Source organism: Pantherophis guttatus, chromosome 8, assembly GCF_059756535.1.
Source record: "Pantherophis guttatus breed Tessera chromosome 8, ASM5975653v1, whole genome shotgun sequence".
Lineage (NCBI taxonomy): Eukaryota > Metazoa > Chordata > Lepidosauria > Squamata > Colubridae > Pantherophis > Pantherophis guttatus.
Genome location: NC_142070.1, coordinates 58,632,942 through 58,656,035, shown reverse-complemented (window position 1 = coordinate 58,656,035; position 23,094 = coordinate 58,632,942). Strand labels below are relative to the sequence as shown.

General features: G+C 38.9%; 1 protein-coding gene across 4 annotated transcripts in view; it reads left to right on the top strand.

Annotated features, from left to right (window-relative positions):
• Positions 1-23,094, top strand: part of PROM1 (prominin 1) — a 257,556-nt gene that overhangs the window by 127,549 nt on the left and 106,913 nt on the right. For all 4 annotated transcript variants that reach the window (XM_060690886.2, XM_087875259.1, XM_060690887.2 and 1 more), the window contains 2 exons: positions 2,230-2,319; positions 8,034-8,251. In XM_060690886.2, the coding sequence (XP_060546869.1) occupies positions 2,230-2,319; positions 8,034-8,251 (308 nt within the window). The remainder of the gene's footprint in view (positions 1-2,229; positions 2,320-8,033; positions 8,252-23,094) is intronic.

Genomic DNA, 23,094 nt, shown 5'->3' with positions numbered 1-23,094 from the left:
CACAGCCATCAAGCCACACCCACAGAACCGGAAGTAATTTTTTTTTAATCTCACCACTGCCCTGTACCACATCTTTCAAAAATCCTGGAACACCAGGAACTATCAGAGGACTGGAAAAGAGCTGATATGGTTCCCATCTTTAAAAAAGACCCAGGAAACTACAGACCAATCAGCCTAACATCAATACCAGGGAAGATACTGGAAAAGAGAATAAAAAGACAGATCTACCAACTTCTAGAAACGAGTAAAGTAATAACTAGCAGTCAGCATGGGTTTGTAAAAAACAGATCATGCCAAACCAATCTTATTACATTCTTCAACATAGTGACTAAATTAGTAGACCAGCGAAATACTGTGGACATAATAGATTTCAGCAAGGCATTTGACAAAGTAGACCACAATCTACTTCTTGGTAAACTAGAAAAAAGTGGGATAGATAGCATCACCACCAGATGGATTTGTAACTGGCTGACAAACAGTACTCAACGAGTAGTCCTTAATGGGTCTACGTCTACATGCAATGTAGCAGGGCCCCTTCACGAGCGGTTGCCAGTGGAGCCATGCTGCCTCGCCACCGCCTTTCGGCTGCTGAGCGCTGGCCTGCATGCCTACTTGGTGCTGCAGGCACCAGGCTTACACCTATGTTGAGCCTGGCTCTCTTCCAGCCCTGGTGGGTGCTGCAGCTCTCTTGCCAGCTCTGTGAGGCAAGCGTGGGACTGCCCCTGCTCACCTTCGGTATCTGCCTCACCTGTGGCGGCTCTGCAGCCACCTCGCCTGCTGCCTGGTCCAGCCCACCACCAAGCCATGGCTGCTACCCAGCAGCCTCCACTACCACCCGCTGGAGCTACCCCATGCATAGCTGGCAAAAGAGCTGCAGTGCCTGCCAGGGTCCAAAGAGTGCCAGGCTCAGCGTAGCACCGAGTAGGCATGCAGTCCAGCACTTAGCAGCCCAAAGGCGATGGCAAAGCAGCACAGGCAGCACGGCTCCACTGGCAACCACTTGTGAAGGGGCCCTGGCAGGCTGGCGGCGGTCCAGAGATTTTTGATCTGAAATAACTCATCCCATGCCAGGCAGGAGCTGCCCAGCAGGGCGACCAAGAGCAGCACTGCCAGGAGAGCAAAGAGCCCCCATGAGGCCACGGCAGCATGGGCAGCCGCTTGGCCACTTTAAGACTTGTGGATTTTAACTCCCAAAACTCCCAACAGCCCCCATCAACTCCTTCCCCTTTCTGGGTTGGGGATGCTCGCACTCACCGGGTCCATTGGAGTTGGAAGTGTGGGGGAACCTCCATCCCTGGCGGACGGTTGTCTGTGAAAGCTGAGATGGACAGCCAGAGGAGGGGTGGGGGGAAGAAGGGAAGGAGAAAACACGAATCTTTCTTGGCACAAAGTTTCACAGAAAGCAAAATTAAACCGTGATGATGGGATTTTCCTGTGGGTACGGTGTTAAAAGTTAACATTTCAAAAATATTACCTACAGAGGTCTCCCGGTGCAACACTCTGTTGCAGCTTTGGAGCAAACCTCCACCTTCCCTGTGCAGGATTGCAAGGCTGGAGGCTTTGGAGGGAGCATTTTTGGGATGTGTGTTTGTGCAGGGCTCCCCAAAGAAAGGATGATATCTACAGGTGTTGCATTTAGCACCAGAATGACCTTTTTTGTGTGCCTTCAATTTAGTATTGACTCCTGGCAACTGCCTAGACTAGTATCTGAAGTTTTGTTGGCTAGGTTTCGGAAGAGATTTTCCATTGTCTTCTTCCTAGGGCTGAGGGAGAGAGTGACTGGCCAAGATCACCAAGCTAGTTTTGTGTCTAAACAGGACTAGAACCCATAGCCTCTTGGTTTCTAGCCTGATGCCTTAACCACTATATCAAACTGGCTGTTAGCTTAAACACGTGTAATGAGAAGGTTCAGTATTTGGGTGATATCGAAGAAAAGTTGCAGGTTTAAAAAATAATCCTAAATAACTAGTGTTCTTAATAGTTAAGATTCCCGGACAAACTGCCTATTTATTATTTAACTCTACTTAAAATCAATGACCAGAGTTTGTGTGTCCTTTAATCAAACTAGAAGTTAATTTTGGTTATAATATAAGAAAAATAATCGCATGGGTAAGGATTGATAATTTACATGCTGTTTGGATTGTAGCTAACATGGGGTGTTTAAATGCAAAATTGCATACTCAGTTAATTGGCAGTTGATTTTCTTCCCATCATTTCTTTCTCCAACAGATGTTGGGACATTGCTTGGCAGTCGAGTCTGGGAACAGCTGGGAAAGGAGGTATACCCTGCTCTTGATGTTGCCCTTACCATGGCAGGAGGTAAAAGAATCACAGCATTTATCAATGTCAAGTTATGGTGATACTGTCGGTTGCAAAAGTTAGATACATGCAATCATCAGACTGCTGAAATGCCTCCTACAGTGTATCCCCAATACCCCAAATGCAACCAATCACATATGTTTTGCAAAAATAACTCTATAATTTCCTTTGAAAGCTCTGAAGTGATGCAGAGATCCTCTGTCTTTCTCCATATGGTGTTGCCAACCTCTGTTGAAAGCTAGGAGCTTTGATATGATGCCAATATGTTTAGATTGATTGGGGACTGAACATTCACAATGCCATGAATAAGTACACAACCACAAATTGCATAGAATTTGCTGGACAATGGGGTGCTTGAGGATTCCCTCTGCCATGTATCCACCAACATTTTTTCTAGAGACAGTCCACAGCTACATGCCAGAATTTCGGCAACTCTGGTCCAATTGTATATTCCAATTGTATGGTCCAATTTAATGCCTAAATGAACAAAATGAACAAAAGCTGTCCAAACTCTGCATGGGAAGGTGTCCATATTTTTTGTCTCTGTTTGCTCATTTTGAATTGAGACAGCTGCATGTAATCAGTAAGCATGCATTAATATTTTCAGAAAGATGTGCTTAGCCTTGCCCTATGCAGAGGTGGTGTCATCTTCTATGCGCTTATGAATTCATTGAAAGTTAAGAGTTCAATCAGATGTGTCTAAACTTCTGTATCCAATTGGTATGAATGTGACAGTCATGGAGAAAAATAGTAGAATGAAAGGTAGATGGCAGGGGGAACTATGCAGGCAAGGGTTAAGCATTCCACTTCTATCTGCTGGTCTCCCCACACTTAGTCCCATCACCTCTCTGCTTTGCAGCTGTTGGGAGATTTAACTCCCTAGGCTTAGACTGCTTCTGGGCTTTCGGCTGTAGTTCCCATAAACCAAACCAAGTGCCAAACATCACAGTTGTAGAGCTTCGTTAGAAGGACTACCCTTCTTAATAGTAGAAACTTTATGTTATCCATCAAACCTGTTTGCATTTTTCAATCTTTGTCCTGCATTCTTTCTTTTATTTTTCGGTCTTGAAGTCAAAGTGGAAAGGGCCATTAAAGGTAAAATGATCTCATTTTACGCATTTTATGAAGTGCCTCCTCTAGTTTCCACCCTCTGTGCAGTTTGTCTTGTCATATTTCTCTTTTCTTCAGCAATTCATTGCTTTGCTCCTTGGATTAGAATCCAATAACATTGCTTGCCTATTAGTTCTGGCTGCTTTTTGTAACTTTTGTAACTTAACTTCCTGCAAACCTTCTTAAATCCTGCAGGGCTGCTCGGGAGCAAAAGGCTATGGATTGATGCTTATGGTACTTGTTTGTACATGTTCCCAGCCCCTCCAGCTAGCAGATATGCAGAAGTGATGGAAAATGTGCACTAGTAGCAAGCACCTACCATTTGTTTATACTAGAGGGTTTGTTGGTGAAAGGGAATATTGGACAAATAACATTTGTAATTTGATTACTACTACAGGTGAAACTCGAAAAATTAGAATATCGTGCAAAAGTTCATTTATTTCAGTAATGCAACTTAAAAGGTGAAACTAATATATGAGATAGACTCATTACATGCAAAGCGAGATAGTTCAAGCCTTGATTTGTCATAATTTTGATGATTATGACAGATGATTATGATGATAGGAGCCTGGTGGCTCAGCAAAATAGGAGCCTGGTGGCTCAGCAGACTAAAAGCATTGTGATTAAGACCAGCTGTCTGCAATTACTGTAAGTTCGAATCTCACCAGGCTCAAGGTTGATTCAACCTTCCATCCTTTCTAAGGTAGGTAAAATGAGGACCCAGTTTGTGGGGGCAATAAACTGACTTTGTATAAATATACAAAAGTATGAAGGCTATTGCTTAAAGCATTATAAGCCGCCCTGAGTCTCCGGAGAAGGGCAGCATATAAACCAAATTAAAAAAAAAATAAATTATGGTTTACAGCTCATGAAAACCCCAAATTCATAATCTCAGAAAATTAGAATATTGTGAAAAGGTTCAATATTCTAGGCTCAAAGTGTCCCACTCTAATCAGCTAAGTAAGCCATAACACCTGCAAAGGGTTCCTGAGCCTTTAAATGGTCTCTCAGTCTGGTTCAGTAGGAATCACAATCATGGGAAAGACTGCTGACCTGACAGTTGTGCAGAAAACCATCATTGACACCCTCCATAAGAAAGGAAAGCCTCAAAAGGTAATTGCAAAAGAAGTTGGATGTTCCCAAAGCGCTGTATCAATGCATATTAATAGAAAGTTATGTGGAAGGGAAAAGTGTGGAAGAAAAAGGTGCACAAGCAGCAGGGATGACCGCAGCCTGGAGAGGATTGTCAGGAAAAGGCCATTCAAAAGTGTTGGGGACTGTCACAAGGAGTGGACTGAGGCTGGAGTCAGTGCATCAAGAGCCACGACACACAGACGGATCCTGGACATGGGCTTCAAATGTCGTATTCCTCTTGTCAAGCCGCTCCTGAACAACAAACAACGTCAGAAGTGTCTTACTTGGGCTAAAGAAAAAAAGAACTGGTCTGTTGCTTAGTGGTCCAAAGTCCTCTTTTCTGATGAGAGCAACTTTTGCATCTCAATTGGAAACCAAGGACCCAGAGTCTGGAGGAAGAATGGAGAGGCACACACTGCAAGATGCTTGAAGTCCAGTGTGAAGTTTCCACAGTCTGTGTTGATTTGGGGAGACATGTCATCTGCTGGTGTTGGTCCACTGTGCTTCATTAAGTCCAGGGTCAACACAGCCGTCTTCCAGGAGATTTTGGAGCACTTCATGCTTCCTTCCACAGATGAACTTTATGGGGATGCTGACTTCATTTGCCAGCAGGACTTGGCACCTGCCCACACTGCCAAAAGTACCAAAACCTGGTTCAATGACGATGGGATTACTGTGCTTGATTGGCCAGCAAACTCGCCTGAGCTGAACCCCATAGAGAATCTATGGGGCATTGCCAAGAGAAAGATGAGAGACATGAGACCGAACAGTGCAGAAGAGCTGAAGGCTGTGTTGAAGCATCCTGGTCTTCCATAACACCTCAGCAGTGCCACCGGCTGATAGCATCCATGCCACGCCGCATTGTGGCAGTAATTGATGCAAAAGGGGCCCAAACCAAGTACTGAGTACATATGCATGCTTATACTTTTCAGAGGTCCGATATTGTTCTATGTACAATCCTTGTTTTATTGATTTCATGTAATATTCTAATTTTCTGAGATTGTGAATTTGGGGTTTTCATGAGCTGTAAGTCATAATCATCAAAATTATGACAAATCAAGGCTTGAACTATCTCGCTTTGCGTGTAATGAGTCTATCTCATATATTAGTTTCACCTTTTAAGTTGCATTACTGAAATAAATGAACTTTTGCACGATATTCTAATTTTTCAAGTTTCACCTGTATTATTTCATTTATTTTTGACCCAATGTAGGGTGCATTGCATTTCAAATTTGGGTCATAAAAGAGTACTTTGGAGTGTATGGGAACACAGACATCTGCATCTATCAAAGTGTTACCTTTTCCTGGGATTGCGTGGCTGTCCTTTGCATTTTCCTCTACAAAGATACAGCTTCTATAAAGAGTTGTAGGTAGATGCTATGTTTACAATCCCAAACCCCCCAAATAATTCTTTTAGAATAAAACCTGAAGCATTGCACTGTTTTAGTTGATATAGCACTTCAAACTTTATAGTAATTAATGTTAAAGATAGACAAAACAGTTTGAAATAGGAATGTTCCAACCGCAAAGGATGCTGTTCCAATTGCAGCACAGCTGCTACAAGATTGGAGTGATCTTCCAGGAAATGTTGCAGTCTTAGATCAGGGGGATCTGACATATCAGACATTGTCTGATCTTAAAATGGAACATTCCAGTTGCAAAGTGGCAGTCCATTTCGGGACTGGGCCACAAGGTTCTGTCCTAGGCCCAGTACTCTTCAATGTCTTCATAAATGACTTAGATGAGGGAATAAAAGGGGAATTTACCAAATTTGCGGATGATACTAAACTGGCAGGAATAGCTAACACCCTAGATGATAGGCTCAAGATCCAGATGGATCTTGACAGACTAGAACACTGGGCCCTATCTAACAAAATGAAATTCAATGTAGAGAAAAGTAAAGTCCTACACTTAGGCAAGAAAAACCAAAAGTACACATATAGACTGGGTGAAACCAGACTTAATAGCAGTAACTTTCATTTTCATTTCATTTTATTTCTATACCGCCCTACTCCCGAAGGACTCAGGGCGGTGCACAGCCAAACAATAAAAACACATACAATACAAAATTTAAAAAATAGAGTAAAATCAAATTAAATAATTTTGGCCCCAACAAATTTAAAACCCCAAACTTTTAAAACCAATTTAAAATTGAATATATAAAATACTAAAAGATATTTAAAATTTTAAAAATCTTTTATAAAAGAGGGGGAAAATTAGGCCAGGCCGGCCTGGTGAAATAGTAAGGTCTTTAAGGCGCGGCGGAAGGTGCGCAGATCCGGGATCCTCCGTATCTCTGGGGGGAGCTCGTTCCAGATAGTAGGTGCCCCCACAGAGAAGGCTCTCCCCCTGGGGGCCGCCAGTCGGCATTGTTTGGCTGACGGCACCCAGAGGAGCCCCTCTCTGTGGGAGCGTACCGGCCGGTGGGAGGCTATTGGTGGTAGTAGGCGGTCCCGCAAGTACCCGGGTCCTAAGCCATGGAGCGCTTTAAAGGTGGTAACCAGAACCTTGAACTTTGAGAGAGATCTTGAAGTCTTAGTGGACAACCAATTAAATATGAGTCAGCAGTGTGCAGCGGCAGCCAAAAAAGCCAATGCAATCCTAAATTGCATTAACAGAGGGGTACAGTCAAGATCAAGGGAGGCCTTAGTAAGACCACACCTAGATACTGTATCCAGTTTTGGTCACCACACTATAAAAACTCTAGAAAGAGTGCAGAGAAGAGCAACCAAGATGATTAGGGGACTGGAGGCTAAAACATGATGAATGGTTGCAGGAACTGGGCATGACTAGTCTAGTGAAGAGAAGGACCAGGGAAGACATGATATCAGTGTTCCAATATTTGAGAGGCTGACACAGAGAGGAGGAAGTCAAGCTATTTTCCAAAGCACCTGAAGGCCAGACAAGGAATAATGGATGGAAATTGAACAAGGAGAGATTCAACCTGGAAATAAGGAGAAATTTTCTGACAATGAGAACAATCAACCAATGGAACAGCTTGCTTTCAGAAGTTGTGGAAGCTTCATCACTAGAGGCTTTCAAGAAGAGACAGGACTGCCATGTGTCAAAAATGGTGTAGGGTTCTGCTTGGGCAGGGGGGTTGGATTAGATAACCTACAAGGTCCATTCCAACTCTGTTAATCTGTTAATTTCCAGGATGGTGGGTCCAACAAAAGCAGGAACTCTTTATTAATATGAACTTTGTTCAGTTAATATAGCCATATGTCCAGAGAAATCAGAGGGAAATATCTATGTGCCCTGGCAATAAAGGATATTCTAAAATGCTTTAGCCAAGCAAACTAAACTTCGATGGTATCAAACCTCTTAATACTAGTTTATGGTTAATTTTTACTCCTTCGGAGATGCTGTTTAACTATGAACAAGTGTTTGTGTTTGTGTATTTGTGCCACTTAGTAAAACTAAAACACATTATGCAGATTGTAATGAAATTGATTTTTTTACCACTGTAGCTATTAGAGAGACAAAAGAGGCACTGGAGAATGTGAGTGGGTGTCTGGAAATGCTACAGGAGGGCACTGAGAAGCTGCACACCAGTCTGATGGATGTGATGGAAGACTTGATAGATACTCTAAATGATTCAGCTTGCATGGCTACCCAGGTTGCTTCAACTTGCAATCTTATCAGAAATTCTTCGAATCAGCTGACCATTAATGCTAATTACAGCAAGGTAAGCTATACTCCCCATGCTTCTCTAAAAAGAGTGGCTTCTTCCTCTTCAGAAGAAAGATAGGACTTACTTACTGGCTGAAAGTTGAGAAGATAGAAAACTTGTACACTGGGCAAACAGTGTAGATTTTCTTGCTGTGCCAAATATTTATGAGATATCTTAAACCAAGTGAACTGCCTTCATTCCCATACTACTTCGCTTCCCTTCATGTTGCAGAAAAATAAGGACTTTTAGAGCATCTCACCATGTAGAGATGGTCTATACTTGTAAAGGAAGGTTTACTTTCAGGAAAACATGTCTGACCTTAAAAAACATTTTATTTGAAGGTAGTCAAACTACTTTTAGGATTAATGGATAAACAGTTAGAAAAAAGCCATGGAAGATTATTTCAATATATGATTTCTGCAGCAAGATTATTATATGCAGAGAGATTGAGAGATTCAGTACTACCCATTATGGAGGAATGGTTGGTGAAGTTGACAGATTCTGCTCAATGGATAAATTGACTTCTTTGATTATAAAAAAGAATATTTACATTTATTGGTGGTTGGGAGTCTTCTACAGACTTGTATAAAAATGAAAAAAAAGAACTTGTGATGTATGTTTTGGTTAGGATAGATTATAGAAATAAGAGTAGAGGTTAAAACATACTGTATTTTTCGGAATATAAGACACACTTTCCCCCCCCTAAAAGAGGCTGAAAATTTGGGTGCATCTTATACTCCGAATGTAGCTTTTTTGAAGCTTTTTTTCAGCCCTAACGAGGCGCTGGTGAGTGAAGCGATCTTCCCCGCTGAGCCTGTTATTCTCGTTGCTGCTCCCTCCGAAGATCAGCTGTGCTTTAGAAGCTTTTTTTCAGCCCTAACGAGGCGCTAGCAAGCAAAGCGATCCTCTGCGCTTCACCTGCTTTTCTCATTGCTTCTCTCTCCAAAGATCAGCTGTGCTTTAGAAGCTGTTTTTTATCCCCAACCCAGCGCACGGGCACTCAGAACCAGTGAACTAATATGCTGAAGCTGACCAGACTAAGGACGCTAGCCAGATGAATACCTGGTAGGCAGAATTTCCCCTCTATTTTCCTCCTGAAAAACTATGGTATTATACTCTGAAAAATACAGTATTTTTTTCTTTGAAATCTTTTTTTAAAACATATTTTTATTAAACAGTTTTTTTTAAAAAAAAAAAATTTTTTTTTACAATTTTCTTCTTTTTAACAATTTTGCATCAGTAAACATTTCTTACATATCCATTTTTCTCCCTTACTTCAATTTGCCATTTATACATATAAGTTCTAATATTGATTTATATACATAAAGATAACAGTGTACTCAATATTGATCATACATTCTGTGTCTGTTCCATTTCCACTCGTATGTTACTGCATTTCAACTCCTATATCTTCCTCATTTACTCTTTCCTTGCCTTTTATCCCTCTCCTCTAACTATTCATACCATTTCTCCCATACCATATATTCTGTTTTCTCCTTTTCTTGTATTTTTTTTGTAAGTTTGCCCATCTCTGCATACTCCAAAACTTTTCTAATCAAGAGATTTTCTATCTCTTCTAACTGTATTCTAATTTTACTCCAATATTGTTTTGCTTTGGGGCACGTCCACCACATGTGGTAGTATGTTCCCTGATGTTGTTTACATTTCCAGCACGTTGATGGGGTATTGGGGAACATTTTGGCCAGTCTCGCCGGTGGAAGATGCCACCTATAAAACATTTTATACATATTTTCTTTATAGGCTACAGACATTGTCAGTTTATAATTTTTATTCCACAATTTCTCCCATTTATCCAATTCAGTGTTATATCTGAAATTTTTAGTCCAAGTTATCATGTTTTCTTTGACTACCTCCTCCTCCATTTTGTATCTTAATAAGTAATTATATATTTTTTTTATCAATTTGTTCTGTGCCTTGAAGAATTTTATCTAATTCATGTGTTTCTATTTGAAATACATATTGTTCCAAAACTGTCCTATATCTGGATTGTATCTGCCTATATGGCCACCAATCAATGTCTGTACCCTGTTCTTTTAATTCTTGTCTTGTTTTCAGTTCCCCTTGACCGTTTAGTAAATCTTTATATCTTTTAATTTTGTCAATATCCAATACATTTGGGTAGATTAATGCCTCCATTGTTGATAACCATTCTGGAATTTTAGTGTAGTGATTCTTTTTTATTCCTTGCCATATTTGCAATAGTGCATCTCTAATTAAATGTCTCTGGAAGTAGCTGTGCTGTCTATTTTTCCCATCCCATAAGAAGGCATGCCACCCTATCTGTAAGTCGTGCCCCTCTAGTGTTAAGATTCTTTTATTCCTTAATTCAATCCAATCTTTAATTCAGACAAATGTTGTTGCCTGATAGTATATTTCCCAATCTGGGAGTCTGAAGCCTCCTCTTTCTCTACTGTCCTGCAATGATTTAATTTTAATTCTTGATTTTTTCCCTTGCCAGATATAATTCGCTATTAATTTGTTTAAATCTTTAAAGAAGTTTTTTCCTAATTTTATGGGTGCTACTTGGAATAAAAACAGTATTCGTGGTAAAATGTTCATTTTGATTGATGCTATTTTTCGTATAAGAGGTAATTGTAATTTTTTCCAAGTTTCCAAATCTTTCTTTATCTGTGATAGTAGTTTGTTGTAGTTATCCTCTTTAATTTAGCTGCTAGCCAAATTCCTAAATATTCTACTTTTTTGGTCATTTGGATGCCCATTTTGTCTTCCAGTTCATTTTCCTGTTTTTTAGTGAGATTTTTCGTTATTGCCTTTGTTTTGAATTTATTAGTTTTAAGTCCCGCGACTTTTCTGTATTCTTCTATTTGTTGTATTAATTTGGGTCCTGTCTGTATCAGTTGCTCTAAAATAAATACTAGATCATCTGCAAAAGCTTGAACTTTATACTCTTTTTTTATTTTCAAGCCTTTTATCTCTTTTTCGCCTCTAATTTTAATTAACAATACTTCTAATGTTAGTATAAATAATAAGGGAGATAGCGGACACCCTTGTCTCACTCCCTTTGCTATAATAAATTTTTCAGTAATATCTCCGTTTATTATTATTTTTGCCATTTGTATTGAATATATTTTTTCTACCATCTTTATAAATTTCTCTCCAAATTTCATGTTTTCTAATTGCAATAAAAAACATCTCCAATTTAAATTGTCAAAGGCTTTTTGGGCATCCAGAAATATTAATGCTGGAGGGGGGCTTTTGCACAGGTTTGCCTGATGCGCCAGTTGCGTCCTTTCCTAGACAGGGATGCCCTCCGTACAGTCACCCATGCTCTCGTCATCTCTCGTTTGGATTACTGCAATGCCCTCTACATGGGGCTGCCCTTGTGGTGCACCCGGAGGCTCCAACTGGTCCAGAATGCGGCTGCGCAGGTTGTTACAGGGGCTTCCTGTTACTCCCGTATTACACCTCTCCTGCGCGAACTGCACTGGTTACCAGTGGTCCTTCGGATCCGCTTCAAGGTGCTGGTACTTACCTATAAAGCCCTTCATGGCATGGGCCCTGGGTACTTGCAGGATCACCTTCTGCCTGCCTCCAACCGCCCAGTGAGCTCACATAGGATTGCCCTCCTTCAGGTGCCATCGGCCAGACAGTGTCGGCTGATGGTGCCCAGGATGAGGGCGTTCTCTGTGGGTGCACCGACCCTCTGGAATGGTTTACCCACTGGGCTCCGGATGGCCCCCGACCTCCGCTCTTTCCACGCTGACCTGAAGACATGGCTTTTCCAACAAATTTGCTGATCTGATGGGAGTTTTAACTAATCTTTTGGGGATTTTAATTGAGTATTTTAGTCATAATTTTACTGTTTTATTGTTTTATCTTTGTGAGCCGCCCCGAGTCCTTTGGGAGAAGGGCGGCATATAAGTATAAATAAACTAAACTAAACTAAACTAATGCAGCTTGTTTGTCTGAATGTGCTTCGTAATATTCTAATATATCTATTATAGTTCTCATATTGTTTTTTATTTGCCTTTTTGGTAAAAATCCATTCTGGTCAGGGTGGATATACTCATTTATCACTTTTTTGAATCTTTCTGAAATTATTGATGTGAATATTTTATAATCTGCATTTAATAGTGAGATTGGTCTGTAATTTTTAATTTGTTGTTGATCTGAGTCTTCTTTTGGGATGAGGGTGATGAGGGCTTCTATCCAAGAATTAGAGTTAGGGCTTGGTGGTTTCTTGCAGATGTTTTATTACCAAACTAGATAACATCATCACTGCTAGGAGTTAGGAAACCCTACTGACACATCTCTGAATTGTAAATGTTGCTGACAAATTGGATATAATCATTGTTTCTTGTGACCTTCATCTTACCTGGGGGCCCTCACTTTATGTACTTCAAGCAAAAGAGAAAAAAACAAATACATACATGGATGGAGGAGAACTACATGGAGGTATTATACTGATCTTGGAAGTTATAATAATAATTTAATATAATCTAACTCAGTTCTGAGATTCTGATAAAAATGTAGAAGCTGCTGTAGTAGATACACTTTTCTTGTGTTATATTTCCCATTCTGTTGGAAAAAGGAGATACCTTTTCCATTTATCTAAAATAAACTATTTTTCTTTATTTTCTCTCTTTCTAAGTGATTTATCTTTAAACTGGCAGGGTCATCTTAAATGGTTGAGAATGTAATAATGGAGGCAGGTTTTGTTTTTATCTAATCAAATCAATTTAATCTTCCTTTGATGGGGGAATTGGATTGAATTCATCTTCCTTTCATGTAAATGTGTCCACTTCCCAACAAAGAGAATTGATAGAATAGATATATTTTCTTTTCTTTTTTTTAATTTTAAAAATATAAACTTTATTAAAACACATATAAAACATATATAAAAACATTTACACAACAAATAACGTATAAGTAAGTTAAACTTATAGCCTCTACAGTGGCGTCTTCGCCGATAACAACACCCCCAGGGCTAAGGAAGTCATCCGAAAACCTACCAACGACAGAGAAACCAATTACAATGCAAGGAATGCAGGCGATGTTCCAAAACATTCAAGAACTAATGGAGAAAAATCAAGAAGCTACGTCTAAAAATTTTGATGACCTGAAAACCAAGATGTGTGAATTAAGGGGAGAGATGAAACAAATTAAAGAGACACTGGGAGAGATGAGAACAACCCTTTCTAAACATGAGGAGAGATTGATAGAGGTTGAAAAAACCACTGAAAGAGTTGAAACTCAGATAGATAAATGTGAAAGGAGATGTGCTCAAGTGGTTGGGGAATTCGAGGATGAGGTAGTATTCTTAGAGATGGAGAAGTCTGCTTTCTTTTTACATCTACAAAATGTGGTGGAAGACAGAGAGGAACAGCTGGAGGAAATTGTGGGAGAAGTGATCACAGAAGTAGTGGGGAAAAGGAAGGAAGAGGTCTACGGTGAGCGTCTACACCAACGACGCGAGAGGTCATAATTTGCCCAGGGAAATTCACGTAAGACTCACCAAAAAGGCGCTTAGAGATGAAACCCTTCATAAGGCTAGGGATCAGAACATTACATACAAAGGGCGTCAGATTACAATTCTAAAACAGATCCCTAGAAGGGTGCGAGAGCAGAGACAGAGCTATCAATTCATAACCTCGCAATTAAGGAAACACAATGCACCATATCGATGGTTATTACCTGAAGGGCTGTTGGTGACTTGGCAAGATCGGAAGATAAAAATCGAGCATATACAGGATGCACAGGAATTTTGCGAAAACTTCTTTGGACCTACTGAAAGTGAAAGAAACAAAGAAACAGTAAAAGAGAATCAGAGAGACCAGAAGGAGGAGTGGAGAAATGGGAGAGGAACACAAGCATATCATGGAAAGGGGAAGCGAGATGGGAGGAGGGGGGAGGAAGGAGAATTAGAAGAATACGGGATTGAGACTCGCTTGGCAGCTAAAACTAAAGGGATTAATAGATAGAAATGGATCAAGGAGTGAGACTTTTGACAGTAAATGTCAATGGCCTCAATGCTCCGACAAAGAGAAGACATATACTAACCAAAATTGTCAATGCCAACATGGATATAATTTGTATGCAAGCGACACACATTAAACTATCACAAACTAAATTATTGAAATCCCTAAAGCACGGAAATTGTTTGTAGCGGCTTCAGAGGAGAGAAAGAGAGGTGTAGCAATGTATGTAAAAGAATATCTTTCACCAAAACAACTATTCGCAGACGAAGAGGGAAGAATATTAATATTAGAGGTGGAATTACTACAGAATAAAGTCTTATTGATAGGAATTTATGCCCCGAATACTAAACATAAATCATTCCTCCGAAAAATACTAAGAGAAATCCGAGACCTGGAATACAAGCAGGTATGTCTTCTGGGCGATTTTAATGCAGTTGTTAATAGGACATAGGATTATAAAACAGGGGAAAACCAAAAAAAAAAAGAAATGGAGGACAAGACAAGAAGATCTTACCAGCCATTTGTAACGAAATGAGAGATGAATTAGGATTGAAAGATACTTGGCGCGAGCACAATCCGATAAATGAACAATTCACTTATTATTCTCCCAGGCACAAATCGTGGTCCAGGTTGGACATGATTTGGATGACACAAGAACTTAATTCCCAGGTGGCAGAGATTAGAATTATGCCGAATGATTGGGCGGATCATAACCCAGTACTAGCGGTATTAAAAAAAGAAGGGGGGAAAAAAAGAAAGAGATGGATGATGAGATCTGAGATTCTAAAAGAAATCGAATTTACACAAAAGCTCAAGATAGAAATACCCTTTTTTTTTCCCCAAGAAAACAAAACACCAGGAATGCCACTTCAAATAATTTGGGATACTGCCAAAGCTTTTATAAGAGGTCTTATTATCAAACATGTGGCTTTTAAATACAAAAAAGAAGAACAAGAAAGGGGCGAATTAATAAGTAAATTAATAAAAGCGGAGAAACAATTACAAGATAACCCACTTTCTTTAGGAGCAAAAGAACAGATAATATTACTAAGACATCAGCTTAATCTTTTGGAGCTGGATAAATTGAAAGATAAGATAAAGGCAGCAAAACAAAAACATTTCGAATCATCTAATAAATTAGGAAGATGGCTCTCATTTAGATTAAAAAAAGAAAAACAGACTAGACGAATTGACCAATTAAAAGATAGGGAAGGGAATTTAATAAGAGACAAAAAAGGGAAAGAAAAATTGCAGTGGATTTTTATAAGGAATTATATAAAAGAGAGGAGATTTCAACAGGTGCGATAAAAAATTATATAGAGAATTCGGACTTACCCAAGATACCTAACTTAACGAAAGAAATACTAGAAGAGGAAATTACTTTAGCGGAGATTGAAAAAGCAGTAAAGAAACAGGGAAATTTGAAAACGCCTGGTACAGATGGGCTTCCGGCGGAGCTATATAAAACAATGTTTAAGGTTATGGGAGAGCACATGAAAGACCTATTTAATGAAGTCCTGGAGAAAGCAGAAATCCCCCACTCATGGAGGGAGGCCAATATCAGTTTAATCCCTAAAGAGGATCCCCCCTCTACAGATATTAAAAATTATAGACCAATATCTCTTCTGAATTCAGATTACCAAATTTTTACCACAATTCTAGCAAATAGATTAAAAGGCTTTTTGAATGAATTTATACATAGTGACCAAAATGGATTTTTACCATCACGACAATTAAGAGACAATATGAGAGTCATGCTAAACGTATTGGAGTATTACGAAGAACACCCAGGAAAACAGGTCGCACTAGTTTTTATAGATGCCCAGAAGGCATTTGACAGAGTCAACTGGGAGTTTATATTATTACAACTAGATCACATGGGCTTTGGACAAAGATTTATAAACGCAATCAAAGCTATTTATTCCAAACAAACGGCCAGACTACTGATAAATGGGGATCTGACAGAGGAATTCTCTATTGGTAAAGGCACAAGACAGGGCTGTCCTCTATCCCCTTTACTTTTTATTTTATCATTAGAAACATTATTGCGTAAAATAAGGAACGAGGAAAGAATAAAAGGACTTAGAATTGGACAACAGGTATATAAAATACAGGCCTTTGCAGATGATATAGTTTTCATCTTGGAAGAACCCATTGAATCTTGTTTATATTTATTAGAGAAAATTGAGGAATTTGGGGCGGTAGCAGGTTTATTAATCAACAAAAAGAAAACAAATATATTAACTAAGAACATTTTAGAAGAAGTTAAGAAAGGCCTACAGGAAAGGACAGGATTAAAAATAGTTAACAAAGTTAAATACTTGGGAATTTGGTTAACCGGCAGATGTTCGAGGATACAGGAGGAAAACTATAACAAATTATTAATTCAAACAAGGAGAGATTTAGACAAATGGGATAAGATACAACTTTCTTTCCTAGGACGAGTAACAACAGTAAAATCCTATGTCTTACCGAAGTTTAATTTCTTGTTTCAAACCGCCCCAGCAAATTTACCAAAAATTTTTTTCATGGAACTAAACCAAATAATAACCAAATTTATCTGGCAGGGGAAGAAGCCACGGATTTAAAAAAAGATGATGCAAGAGATAAAAGAAAGAGGAGGCTTAGGTTTACCATGCTGGGAGATCTATTACTCAGCTGCTTTATTAGGTAAAGGAATGGATTACTTTAGGTAATAGCCGTCTTCATAAAATAGAAGGTTTTGACCTACAGCAGGGTTGGCATATGGCACTGTGGCAGGATAATACCCCACAAAGCAAATGGTTCACTCGACATTACATAAGGAATATCCTAATCCGAAATTGGGAAAAAGTTAGTAAAAAATATTATACTAAAACACCGTGCTGGATAGCACCCCTAGAAGCATTGACATACCCCAAACTCTATAACCCTGCGAAAAAATTAATATATAAGGATTTGCTGAATATACAAGGAAAACTAAAAACTAAACAGGAATTAAATTCCCAAGGGTTGCAAGTGGATTGGTGGCCCTATCTACAGATCCAATCTAAATATAAAAAAGATAGAGATAGGAAAGGTATCTACGGTGAGTTACAAGAACTAGATAAAATCTTGATGGGCCAAGAAAAAGGCATGATCTCGAAAACTTACAAATTGCTGATGAGAATAGAGATAGGTGAGGAGGTAATTAAGGATACAATGATTGCCTGGGGGGAAAATTTTGGGTATTCAATTTATTTATTTATTTATTTATTTTTCAAACTTCTATACCGCCCTTCTCCTTTCGGACTCAGGACGGTGAACAGCCAAGATAAAAAACATTTATACACAAAAGTTAAAAATAGATTTAAAATAATTAAATAAATTTGGCCTGTAATTTAAAACTTTTCAATTAAAATCCATATCAAATTTTAAAACCAGCCGTAAAATTAGGACAGCCTGGCTAACTGAAAAAAATAGGTTTTTAGGGCCCGACGAAAAGTCCGGAGGTCGGAGATCACTCGTATCTCTGGGGGTAGATTGTTCCAGAGGGTAGGTGCCACCACAGAGAAGGCTCTCCCCCTGGGGGTCGCCGGCCGACATTGTCTGGCCGACGGCACCCTCAGGAGGCCCTCTGTGGGAGCGAACTGGCCGGTGGGAGGCAATTGGTGGCAGAAGGCGGTCCCGTAAGTACCCCGGCCCTAAGCCATGGAGCGCTTTAAAGGTGATCACCAACACCTTGAAGCGCACCCGGAAGTCCACCGGAAGCCAATACAGCTCGCGCAGGAGAGGAGTCACATGGGAGCGCCCCGTCGCTCCCATAATCCCCCGCGCTGCTGCATTCTGCACCATTTGGAGCCTCCGGGTGTACCCCAAGGGGAGCCCCATGTAGAGAGTGTTACAATAGTCCAGATGAGAAGTGACGAGTGCTTGGGTGACCGTGCGTAGGGAGTCCCGATCCAGAAAGGGGCGCAACTGGCGTATCAGGCGAACCTGATAAAAAGCCCCCCTGGCCACGGCCATCATATGCTCTTCTAAAGACAGCCGTGCGTCCAGGAGGATACCCAAGTTGCAGGCCCTTTCCATAGGGGCCAATGATTCGCCCCCAATAACCAGCGATGGCATCAGAAAATTTAGAAAAATGGCAAGAGATTTGGTGGGGAAATATGAAGTTAGTAGTGTCTATGGCTTACAAAGAAAACATCTACAAGATGATATATAGGTGGCATCTTCCCCCCGATAGACTAGCTAAAATGTTTACGGGACAGTCTACTGAATGCTGGAAATGTGGGTTTGAGCATGGCACCTATTATCATCAGTGATGGACGTGCCTGAAAGCAGTAAAATTTTGGGGGACAATAAAAAAATGGCTCAATGAGATCCTAAACCAAAAGACTGAATGGCGACCAGAGGCATGCCTGCTCGGCTCCAAACTGGAAAATATTAAAAGAGATTCATGGTATCTTGCATTACACATTATCACAGCAGCGAGATTGGCGTATACTCAACTTTGGAAAAATCAAAATATCCCATCAGAGGAGGCAATTATAAAGAAGATTTTGGAATGTGTGGAAGCAGATAAATTGACTAAAAAATTAAAGGATAGAGACCAGACACAAACATGTTTATCTTGGGAAAAATTCTATACGTGGTTAGAGAAGAGGAAATTATAACCCAAACTAGATGAGAAATTGTATATATTAAGAAATTTATACTATACAAGGAAAGTGAGGTCGGATAGACCTGATCGATCTGTAAAGGTATACAAGTTGTTCTGTCTTCTCCAGAATATAATATAGATACATAGTACCGAATACTAGGTTATTAAGGTACTACTTATAGGTATGCCTGTTTTTGTTTTTTTTTGTTGTGTTGTCTTGTATGTTATTTATATGATGTGTTGTCTGTTATTTAACGGAAAATGTAAGTAAAGATTATTTTTAAAAAAAGTTTTATTCGTGGGCATTTCCCCTGCCAAATGAATTTGGAAGTCATCTTATTTAAAATTTTGAAAAAGTTTTTCTCTAATTTTATTGGGACAACCTGAAACAGATACAGCAGCTTTGGTAAGACATTCATTTTAATAGTGGAGATTCTTCCCAATAATGATATTTGTAGGTTTTTCCAATTATCCAAATCTTTTTTAATCTGTGTTATTAATTTGTCATAGTTATTTTCTTTTATTGACGAGGTTCTTGGTGACAGCCAGATCCCTAAATATTTTATTTTCTTCATTGTTTGGATTTGTATACTGTTCTCCAATTCTGTCTCCTGAGTTTTCGTAAGATTTTTAACTATTAATTTCAATTTATTTCTATTTATTTTTAGACTGGCTAACTCTCCAAATTCCTCTATTTTCTTAAACAATTTTGGCGCTACTTCCAATGGCTCTTCAGTTATAAATACAAGGTCATCGGCAAAAGCCTGAACCTTGTATTCCTCTCTTCTTATTTTTAACCCCTTAATTTCTTGATCTTCTCTGATTTTTTTTAGCAAAATCTCCAATGTTAAGATATACAATAGTGGAGAAAGTGGACAGCCCTGCCTAACCCCTTTTGTTATATCAAATTGATCTGTCATGTTGTCATTTAGTATTTTTTTTATTGAAAAAGTTTTTCAAATACAAATTTTCCCCCCCTTTTCCCCCCTCCTCCCTAACCCCCCTCACCCTCCCCTTCCCCTTTGACTTCTTCATAATAAAACCCAAATTCAAAACAGATTATATCATACTTTACCATCCACTTCATCTCCATATGCTGACCCTTTCTTTCTAATAAAATTATCATATCCCCCTTATACTATACTATAATATACATTTCAAAGTGACATTCTATTATAACATTATCTAATAACTCCTAATTTAACATAATAATATTCTTATATCTCCCAATTTAACGATTTCCGCTCATGATCTACCCTTTTACTACCCCCATACGATATAACATTTCAAAACATACTTCCACTATAAGACTATACAATAAATCCTAATTTAACATTTATTCAGTTCAGCTACCCATTTCCTTCCCCCCCCCATCATTATGTCTCTTAGCTCAAATCTTTTACATATATTCACATCTAAACATAATATCCCTTTTTTTTAAACTAAACAATCAATAACCTAACCTATCTCCACCCACTTTCCTACCAAACTACCATAATTATTCTTAATATCTTTATTCCTCTGCCCACTCCACTAGAAAAATATTCCCTTATGTAAATAAAATCCTAAAAGAAAAAAAAACTTTAGGCTTGTAATCCATATAATATCTTCTGTAATGTCTTTCAACTGGATGATAAACTCCATCGCCCATGTTAGGGTAACATCGCATCCTAATTCCAACAGTATTTTCAGTATCTTCAATTACCATCTGCCCCCATCAGTAACAAATATCTTCATATTGCAAAAAGAAAAAAAAAGAACACAACAACCACCCAGGTGACTATATTTATATTCCATATAATATCTATAGAGGTGTCTTTTATCCAGATTATTAATTCGAACCACCATAATAGGGTAACAACCAGATCTTCTGCGTGCCCCAATCCAGTAGATCTCTTGCCATGTAACTCAGCATACACATAATATATTTATCAAGAAATCCAAAAAACAAACAAGATATTTCCAACCATTCGATTTAAGGCCTTTTTCACATCCCAAAAAATTCAGCACTGCAGAGATCTGTCACTCTCCTCAGGATAAAATAAACCAATACTTTGCCCATTATCTTTTCGTATATTCAGTCCTCTCATAAGTAACTGGCATTACACTGTTGTTTAGTTTAAAAGTTTTTGTTTTTGTGAGACCTACTTCTTCTTTTCTTGACTTTTTGTGGGTTGGATCTCCATCCTAAATTCCTTTCTGTAGATTGTGTATTGACTATTTGGTTTTCATGCTGATCTATAACTTGATCTTGTTCGTTTTGCTTTTGTGGCTGAAATCTTTCTGGTTCTGTAAATTGTATATCAGCTGATTGACTTCCATGCTGGTTTGTGGCTTGATAAATCATTGCATTAGGGTCCGGAACCGCCTCTCTTATATTAAATAATAATAATAAATAATAATAAATAATCCAGCTGAGACCTCTGAGAGAGAATCCAAAAGCGGTTCATATGTGGAGACCTCTATAACTTGTTGTTTCTTCATTACTTCCATCTCCTTCTGCTTTTCTTGAGTTTCTGTCTCTTGTTGATTTTGCTTTTTAAGGACCTTGTGGTAAAATTCTTCCGCTTTTTCAACAGTATTTAACTGATATCTTACTCCTTGATATCTCACTATTATTCCCACTGGGACATCCCACCTGAATAAAATACTTTGTTTTCTTAGCTCTGTCACCAAAAGTCCAAATTTCTTTCTATCCCTTAACATCTTAGGCGGCAATTCTTTATATATCCAAATTTTTCTCCCATACAGTTGTAAAATAGAATTAAAGGATTTTTGCACAATATCATTTCTAATTTCTTTGTCTGTAAAATAAATCACCACATCTCTAGGCAATTGCCTTTGCTTTGCAATCCAAGAATTTATTCTATAGGCCTTATCAATTTTACAGAATACCTCCTCAGGATGAACCTTTAGGATCCCAGCCAGAACTTGAGCAGATGTTTTTCTTAGATCATCACTGTTATTTTCCTGTAAGCCTCTGATTCTGATCGCAAATTCTGTAAGCCTGTATTGCATCATTACAACTTCTCTTTCAATTCCTTGCTTTATATCTTCTGCATTATAAGTCTCATGACCAGCTTCCTCTTTAGACTTTACTTCTAAACTATTGTCTTGAGTATTTATTAAATCCTTTTCAATTCTTAATATTTTATTGTCCAAATTATAAATCTTATCATCAATTTTCTCCATTTTAGACTCTAGCAATTTAATATTTGTATCCAACTTTATAACAACTTCTGAAAAGCCATTAGTCTCTGTTACAATCTTTTGTTGCAAGTTATCATACTTTAGTTGTATCATTTCTTTAATTTCCTGCCTTAATTTTTCAAATTTCTGGTTCATAGTCTCATGATATTTTGCCATTTCCTCCTGAATAAATTCTTTTAAATTAAAACCATTCTGCAGAGTCTGTAGGCTCAGAGCTTGTTCATACAGTTGTGAATGGGGGAGCACCCCCCCCTTCTTGTCTATCAGCAAACTTTTTTTCTTCCCCAAGCAAGATCAAGTACAAATCTCCAGGAAGAGAGGAACTTAGAATAACTAATTTTTTTCCAAATTGTAGCCAGCACTATATATTCCGCTACTTTGTATCTGTTACGGAAGGACTCTCACTTTCGGCTTTCTTCTACTTCCCAAGCCTCAGCGGTCGCCATTTAAAAAAAATTTTTTTTCTCTTTCACTCTGAGATGCTTATAAATTCATTAAGGATACTTGCAATTTAGGGTCCCAAATCCAAGTCTCATCTTTTTAATAAATCCATCTGTTAGGTTCGTTGATTAATCCGGTTCCAGCGCCTAGCTCTGCAAAAAGGCAGAGTGCGCCCGGAGCAACGGCGAGGGGAAATAGGGAGCCTCAACCTGCTCGTCCCCAAGAGTTAAAAAAAAACCTCTGGGGACTTCGCAGAGGGCTCTACCTGCCCTCGCCTGCTCAGACTCACATTTCCGTCAGTTTTTCGAGCCGCCTTTCAGATGTAAAGGCGGCTCTTTACAGGCAACGGGGCGGTGGTCACGGAGGACCGTCTGGCGGCGCCGGAAGCCAGACAGGAAGCCATGTTGTCATTTAGTATTACTTTTGCTGTTTGCTGTGTGTATATTTTTCTTATAATAGGTTTGATCCAAATTGCATAGTCTCAATTTGATCCAAATTGCATAGTGTCGTCTTTAGGTATAATTGTAATTATTGCTTCCATCCAGGATAGTGGGATTTTTGTCTTCTCTAGTGCTTCGCTGTATAACTCCAGCATGGTGTCTCCTATTTTATATAATTCCACCAGA